The sequence below is a fragment of the Condylura cristata genome, unplaced genomic scaffold (genome assembly GCF_000260355.1).
Source record: "Condylura cristata isolate star-nosed mole 26May11 unplaced genomic scaffold, ConCri1.0 scaffold00025, whole genome shotgun sequence".
Taxonomy (NCBI): domain Eukaryota; kingdom Metazoa; phylum Chordata; class Mammalia; order Eulipotyphla; family Talpidae; genus Condylura; species Condylura cristata.
This window is the reverse complement of record NW_004567126.1, coordinates 27986025-27994393: the sequence shown is the minus strand read 5'-3', so window position 1 is coordinate 27994393 and position 8369 is coordinate 27986025. Positions and strand designations below refer to the sequence as shown.

At 57.4% G+C, this 8369-nt stretch overlaps 1 protein-coding gene across 1 annotated transcript in view; it reads right to left on the bottom strand.

The window, feature by feature from the left end:
* Positions 1-4216: 4216 nt before the first annotated feature.
* Positions 4217-8369, bottom strand: part of PTPRS (protein tyrosine phosphatase, receptor type, S) — a 91042-nt gene continuing 86889 nt past the window's right edge. Inside the window, exons 30-33 of the mRNA XM_012729411.1 lie at positions 8217-8342; positions 6115-6269; positions 5800-5935; positions 4217-5360 (exon numbers count right to left, since the gene is read on the bottom strand). Of these exons, the coding sequence (XP_012584865.1) occupies positions 5292-5360; positions 5800-5935; positions 6115-6269; positions 8217-8342 (486 nt within the window). The 3' untranslated portion in view covers positions 4217-5291. The remainder of the gene's footprint in view (positions 5361-5799; positions 5936-6114; positions 6270-8216; positions 8343-8369) is intronic.

The window sequence follows — 8369 nt, the reverse complement described above, 5'->3', positions numbered from 1 at the left end:
TTGATTCTATCGGTCTCTGTCTTTACTTAGGCCGGCATCACAGTGTTTTATTTTCTGTAACTTTGAATTAAGTTTTGTAGTGTTTTCTCGTCCTTCTTCAAAATTGTTTTGACTTCTTAAGTTCCCTAAAATCCCATATGAATTGTAGGACTGAATTTGTCACTTCCAAAACTAGGTTGCTGGGAATTTGATAGGAATTGCATTAAATCTAGATAGTTTTGGGTAATATTGCCATACAGATGCATTGAGATATAATTGCTGCTTAGGTATTCACCTCTAACTGATACGTATTTACTCTGTTTTAAAAAATCCATAATGGAACGGCACCATTTTCTTGCAGGGGCTGCTTTGAGATCTACTTGGCTGTATTTGAGATTTATTCATAGGGCGGTACATAGTTTCACTTGCTTCGTAATAGCTGCTGTGTTGTGCTGTTGCATGATGACGTCACAATTCTTTCTACATTGTCTTGCTGGTGAATACCTAAGTTGGTTCTAATTAAGTGAATTATATCAAATTAAAAACTTGGCCCCAATTAAAAGTCTTGTATATAGTATCACTGTACATAATGTTTTTGTTTTCACAAATAATCCAGGATAGATGCTCCCGTGCCTATCTTCCAGAGTTCCTGGAGGTGGATCTAGGACTGGAATTCTTGAGTCCAGTGGCTGCGCACATCTTCAGCTTCCAGGGTCACCTTGCTCTCCAGGGTTCCAATGCGTTTTCTCTGCTGTCCGGTGAACCAACCTCACATGCTGTAACATTTGCCCTAGAATCAGAGTGCGCTGTTTCTTTAGTGAGATGCTACGTTTTCATGGTGCTTCTTGCGTCTAGGCACATGGGATGCAGCTTCTCTTTTTCTCTTTGAAAGTATTAGCTCCTCCTCCTCTATGTTGATGGTTTATAAAAATCCTCTTGAGGAACTATCAGAGAAGGCATCTTGCATGAGAACTAGGTCTTTGACCACCATTTCAACAAGACTGTTCACTCTTAAGTGAGCTGGCTTGATTTTGAAATTTATTCTTATATATATTTTCTACTTTGTCATTTTGGAATCTTTTTGTATAGTTATATTGCATAGTAAAGTGTATTACATAGTATATGCTCATCCATTAAAATAGTTCCTCTATAAGAGCCACTGGTTCCTGTCATACTAATGCAATATTTAGTCTTTGTCTTCTTAGCATAAGTTGGCTTCTTTATCTTGTTTTTTATTACTTATAGTTTCCTATTGCATTACTTTCTGATTTTCCTAATAATGTTTTCTGTTGGTTCATTTGTATTTTGTTGTTGTTGATGCTTAAAAGCTTAGCTACTTTACTTCCAGTTTATTAATAAATTCATGTAAGGGCTCTCCTCGGTGCTACAAGGGGTTAAAGTGCAGCACTCAGAGGCTGCCTGCAGTTGCTGCATGAGCTCAATCCCACCCAGGGAGGGACCCACGGGGCACAGCAGACCTCTCATCTTGCCCGCTGCTCCCCTCCGCAGTTTCAGATATCTGCCTGTTCTGCTCCCCACCCTCTCTGCTGACTCCTCTCACACCCACCGTCCTGTGTCTCTGGCCTATACCACAGTTCTTGTGTGCATAAATAAACTTTTAAAAATCTCCTATCAGTCTACATATCTTTTAATTACTTCTTTGGCTGCTTACTTTCAGCAAGCTCCTTACCCTCATAGATACGCAAGACATTCATATGACTCCTGCATGTTTTTTGGCCGTAATGCACGGCTTTTCATTCGTGGAGGTCTCATCATTCAATTCTAAACGTATCTGTAGCTCATGCTTTAGCATTCATTTCCAGCTGAATGGATTTCAACGATGTCACCGATTTCAAGTTTCTCTGTGGCTAGTGAGAGAAGTCAGACTGTTTTCTGTTGTGATTTACCACATGGCCCATTTTTGTAACGGCTGCGAGTGACGGGCCCGGGATGCACATGTGCTGTGGTTACTTAGTCACACTGGGATCGCACCAGTCACCTCAAGATCGCCACCGCTTTGATGGTTTGGCCTTTCTGTCCTTGTTCCGTGTCTCTCTACCTTGTGGAGAGACATTTCTCCTCACTGGTGATTTTTTGTTTGAAACACTTTTAAGCTGTGTTTCAAGGGACAAAGTGACATCTAGGATATTTGCAATGTCCAGAACATTTAGCTGCTTGGGCCCTGGACAGTGGTGGATGATGGGGGTGGGGCTCTACTTTAGGCTGACCCTGGCCTATGGCTGCTGTGTGACTGACTCTGACCTGCAGTATGGCTGACAGGTCCTTGAACTTCCTCACTCTGGCCTGGGGCCATGGCCAATTCTACCACTTACCTCTTGTGACCTTGAATAAACCACGTTGACTCTATGGACCTGTTTTCCCACCTACCTATGTGTTGTCAAAAGGACTAAATGAGTGTGAGCCGAGCACACAGTCCATGCCCAGTTGATGGGGATGGACAGATGGTATCCAGGGGACGTGTCTGGTCAGCTGAGGGAATTCCTTGGGGTCTCCTCTTCTAGGAAGTCTTCATGTAAACCCCAACCTGCCACTGATGAGTCTGGCCACCTCACTCACTCACTATTCCTCAGGGTTTTTGTATAGTTTGCAGCAAGGAGGGAAAAGTAGACCTGATTCAGAAATTTCGGCCTCAACAGAGTTGGGTGGCCAGAGGAGGTAAGGAGCAAACACCTTCACACAGAGGCTTTCTACTGGGTTGGAGCGTTGAGTAAGAGTTCTCAGGCACAGCAGCCTTGATGAACAGGCCGGTTAGAGACCGACTTTTCTGTCCACTCTGCCCCATAATCTGCCACTAAGAGGGCTCCCCTCACCCCAACCCTGCAGTCAGCACTGGCACTGTAATCCTCCACACTTCATCTCTCCTCAGGGTCTGCGCCCCCCACCCCCACAGGGGAGAGTGAATGCGCCAAGCCAGTTCCACCATCACTCCCCATACCCCCCCCAGTCTCCCCAACACTCACCCTACATGTCCCCCATTTCCTGGTGCTGTCCTTTCTCTTCAACTGACTGTGCCTATCTACTTTCGGTCTTTTCCAAGTTTGTGATTTTGTTAGGGCCAGAGAACCTTAAATGCTCAATATAAATTCCCACTTTTATCTTTAGTCGCATTTGTTCGATTTCTAGCTATTTGGATGAACACTTGATTCACCTCCAAAGTTCTCTTACTTCCAGAATGTATTTTCTTAACCAGCACGCTCAAGGCTCTCCATGTGCTCCTGGGTGCGCCTTTGGCTACACCCCTGGGCTTCACGAGGTAAAAACTACAATTCCTACAATGCGTCCACCGTTCGTCTGTGCCTTACTGAGAGGCATTTTACAATCTCGCACTGAAGGCCTTTTCAAGGACGTTAATTTTATTGTAGAATCTCCCTCTTGGGGGGGAAGATCAGATTATCTCATCTCATATTTGCTTCTTGGCATCTGTGAAGCGCCTCGCTGCTGAGTCTCATGTGGATCTTCATGGACTTTCAGAGGTGTCTGAGAATTTGGAGGTGTCTAGGGGGCAGCGGGTTTGATGCATCTGACTAGGTTTATTAACGGCACACGTCATTCATGGCCAATACCCATCTATATGATCGCACATGACCTGTGACTCCCGGATCCGATCGCCTGTAAAAGGGGTGAGCCCACTCTTTCCTCCGTGGGACCCCTTACTTTCCCAGAACACCTCTGACCACGGGGGTCCTTTCGCACCATCTCTGGCACCTATGGCGGAGCGGGAGGGACTCAGGTGAGGTGAGCCAGAACGCCGCGCCCTCCGCCCCCTGGGGGTCTGCCGGAGCTCAGAAGCCAGCTCAGGGTGGCCTTGGACTTGGGGAACAGTGCCCCGACACTGGTTTCCCTGTTCGGAGGCTCCTCCGTGGGCCGAGGGGAGCACCGCTCACTGCGCTGTCCGGGGGCTGCGGCCAGCCCAAGCCCCAGTGCCGCTCCAGCGCTTCCTGTGACGCCGGGTCGGTGGCTGCCGCTCTGAGCCGTTTCCTCACCTGCAAACTGGGCCGACGCGGCCTCTCGGACGCTGGCCCAGGGCGACGCGCAGGGGCAGGCGCGGCGGCCAGAACACGCGCAGCTCTCGCGGGACCAGCTGTGGGCCCGAGACGCCAGGCGCCCGTGGACAGACACCGCCACCTCTGTGGGCGGCGAACGGGACAGTGAGTGTTCGGGCCCTGCCTGCCCCGGGGCGGGGCGGGGCGGGCTGGGCACAGCAAAGACTCCACCACTGGCCGGTCGGACGATCTCCTTTAATACAAAGTCGATATATCTACATACACAGAGGTGGGGACCACCCGCTGCTTCTACTGGCCGATGGCGCTGAAAGCAGCGGCCGATCCCCTCTCGTACAAAGAGAAAAACTCACTTGCTCGGGGCTGGGGGGTCCCGTCCTCCCGCTTTTGTCCCAGAACTGCCCCGGAGTCCCAGGGGGGCGGGGTCCCTGATCCAGGGCAGCACGGGGCTTCTCTCCCCCCGGGGAGAAGGGGGGACCCCCCGTCTTGTTCGGTCCTCCCTGGGGCGGGGGGCGGGGGGCTCGGGCAGTGAGGGGGTCGCTGCCGTCGTGTCTGAGGCAGGGCCCACCTCGGAGGGGCCAGGCCCCGGCTGGTGGCCTGAGCTGCCGGCCGCCCTGTCCTCGGAGCTGGCCGTGATATGTCTGAGGAGTCGATCAAAAACAAAAGCAAAAAAGGGAAGAGAAGAAACCAGGCGCAAGGGGACGGCCCACTCGGGAGCAAGGCACACGTCCGGCGGGGGCCCGCCGCGCGAGACGCCTGCTGCGGTGGAAAAAAGAGTCTGTGAACAGAATAGGAACAATAAGCAAAGTTTTAAAATTCATTGACTGGCGCGTCTTTTTTTCTGTTTTGTTTCTTCTTTAAAAAAAAAAAAAGAAAAAAGAAAAAAAATACACTATTTAAAAAAAGGAAATGTCACTGGTTACAGTTACACCGAGTTCCCAAGAAAGCTGAATTCTGCCCCCAGCCCGGCGCCCCCAGGCGTGGGCAGGACGGCGCGGGGGGAGGACGAGGGGTCAATCCAAGGCCCGCACCCCTGTCCTCTGGTTCTGGGGAGAACCCCTGTTTGTTCACCACCCCCCACCCCCACCCCGGAATCTCCTGTTTTGGAATCGGAAGGAAATGAGGAATGTGCCGAGTATCTGAGGGCGGCAGCTGGTGCCGGGGGGCTGCCGGGGCCGTGGGGGGCTGCAGGGCCGCCTCATTCCCCGAGACGTGCAGAACCGCCGCGCCGCCGGCCGAGTCCAGCCTCTCGGGCTCACCGCGGGCGGAGGCCGCAGGCCGGCCATGGCTTTAGGTTGCATAGTGGTCGAAGCTCCCGAGGTACTCCAGCGCCGCCTGGTAACAGAACTGGTACTCGTCCTGGGGGGAGGGGCGCGTCAGTGCTGGGGCTGCGGGGGTCTCCGTGGCACCCCCCAGCTGGGCGTGCCACCTGCCCGCGCCCCACCCACTGCTAGACCCCCCTCAGTCACCCAGCTGAAATCCTGCCCGAGGCGGAGTCCTGCCGGTGGCCGGCCCTCGGGGGCCCGTGAGCGTGAGCCCTCCCGGCTCGGCCTCGCTCTCCCCACCTGGGGGGCAGCAGGACCCCCCGGCCTGTGGCTCGGCCGTGTCCTGGCCGAGCTGCAAACCTGCTGGGGCTCTGGGACCGGAGGGCCCCACCCTGCGCGCGCAGAGGGCCGCGCCCTGGGTCTGACTTCAGTTTGTCCTTGCGGCCTAGGGGTTGACCCGTCCCCTTCTGCTGCCATCCCCCAGGGAGAGCAGAGGCCGCGGCAGCCCTCCGCCCCCCGCCCGCCGCCCTCACCTCCGTCTGCACCATGGCTGGCCTCTGGGTCCGCAGCATCTTCACCGTCTGGAAGATGTCCACCACGCCTTCGTACCGCATCCGCTCCAGCACAATGCTGAGCGTGATGAAGACGCCCGTCCTGCCCACGCCAGCGCTGTGGGGGGAGCACGGCCACTCAGGGGGGCCTCAGGGCCTCGGATCAACCACCCGGCTCCTCAGGGCAAAAACCGCCCAACTGGGCTGCCCAAAGCTTGCAGCTGCCCCATGAGGCTTCCTCGGTCGCCCCAGCCAGGCACTGAGCGGAGGCTTGGGGGTGGGGGTGGGGCCGCTCACCTGCAGTGGACAGAGATGGGGCCATCCTGGCCGAACTGCTCCTTGGTCTTGTGGACTTGGCCAATGAAGTCAATGAAGCCCTCCCCTGACTTTGGCACACCCTGTTCTGGCCAGTCCGTGAACTGGAACTGCCGGACAGTCCGAGACTGACCATCCTAAACACAGGGGGAGAACAGGTCTCCAGTGACGGCAGCAGCGGTCACGACTGCCCCCACACGCCCCCTGCCCTCAGCCCCACTGTCCACCACCCGTCCCGGGCCTCCATCCCCTACCCCACCTAACGGCATCGCCGCTCGCCGCGCGTCTGACCTCGCTACCAGCCTCGACCCCGGCCTCCCACACCACCGTCGTGGCCAGTGTCCATCCCTGAATGGGCCACTGCTCTGTGCGCCGCCATCACCAACCCTGCCGACCACACGCTCACCCCGACATGCACTACCACCCTCTGCTCCCACCCTCTGCACTACACACATCCACCCCCTGGCCCAGCTTCTGTCCCCTCCATGGCCACTGGTCACTGGCCGCCTCCCCCAACTCCTCCACCACCCAACGGCGCCACCTTCCACCAGTCCCGCCCGCAGGCCACCAGCGCCACCGTATCCACCCTCCCCCGGCCTCGCCAGCCGCCACTGGCTAGGTCCACTTTCACCCGGGCCACGCGACCCCCTCGTGCTCTGCGCCTGGCCATTCACCGCGCCATCTTGACTGTCCACCGCTGGCCACTCATGACCTTCCACCAACCGAGGGTTGCGTTTCACAGCCTTTCCCTCTCGGAAGAGCCCGCCGCCCGCGCTCCCCCTCCCCCCGCCGTCCACACCAGCCGCCGCAGGCTACTCGTCGTCCTCCTCCACTCAAAGGCCCCAGAGTCGCTGCCGGGCCCTTCCCCACCTCGCTCACAACCCCCAGTCCTCGGCCAGAGGGGCCACCTTCCTCAGACGCTCTCCGCCCCCGCGTCCACCACCTGCCGCCGGCCCTCCCGCCCACTCCCTGCAGCGCCAGCCGACGTCGCCGTGCCCACCGCCCACCCCGGCAGCGCATCTCTGCCACCCAAGGGCACCGGCCCGCCGGGACCCTCCGTCCTCTCCCAGGCCCATTCGCTGCACCAAAGTGCCGCGGCGAACCCTGCCGGTCACCTAAACTTTCTCCGGTCCCAGCGCCTGACTCGGGTACCACTGGCAGCACTCCGGCCGCTGACCGCTGACCGGCCATCGCTCCTCCTGTTTGGTCACTGCCACTGAGCTTCAAGCAGAAGCACGCCACCCCCTACTGACCCGTGGGACCGAGTCGCCCAGCCCCGCCCCGTGATGGCCTTCTTTCCATTCTCCAGCTCCAGCTTCTGCCACCCAGTACCGCCCAGCGGCACCACCTTCCGCTAATTGTCCAGCCCCACCCCACCCCCAAAGCCAGTGGTGCCATCTCGCACTGCTTAGGCACTGCGACTAGAGATGTCCCCTCAGCAGACTTCACTAACCGCTGGCGACACCTTGGCCCACATTCCCTTTGGTAAACGAGATTCGTTAGTTGATGCATATGAGAAGTGGGTACAGGCCGGAGGTGCAGGGGATGAGAGGATTCACCAGAGACAGAGCGGGGAGCAGAACTGCTGAGGGGAGTAGCGGGGAGACGGGAGAGGTCTGCTGCGCCCTGGGGGTCACCCCTGGTTGGGGATCGAGCCTGTGCCGCGGTGGCGCCGGTTGCTCGACAGCCCTGCTTCTGCCCTGCGCTCTGCAAACACCCTTCCCGCGTGCGGCACTCAGGTCCGGCCGCTCCGCCGTCACCGCCCGAAACCGCTGCCCCTGGGTCTTCACCGCCGGTCCCCATCTTCCTCCCCCGCATCTCTCTCCTTCCAGGCACCCGGCCCTCGGTCTGGCGCGCTCCGGCAGCGGGGCCCACAGGCCGCCGCGAGACACTCGCTCCCTCCCAGCGTCCCCGGGCCACAACCCGGGAGCTGTCATTCAGGTGACGGGGACCCCGGAGTGGCACACGCCGGGCCTGCCCTTCCGCTCGCTGGAGGTGGGGACAGACGGGCCGACGCAGCTTCCTTGCCGGCCCCAGAGCCCTTCCGCCAGGACCCTGGGCTCACCGCCAGTGTCCGCACTCACCCGGGCATCTGTGACCTTGAACTCCCGCAGGATGTACTGCGGCATGTTGTACTCGGCCATCGGATCCACCACGAAGTACTGATAGCGGGCGGAGCGCTCGGCTGGCCAGTACTGGTGACATTTTTCCTGTTGAGGGGGGCAGCGGCGGTCAGC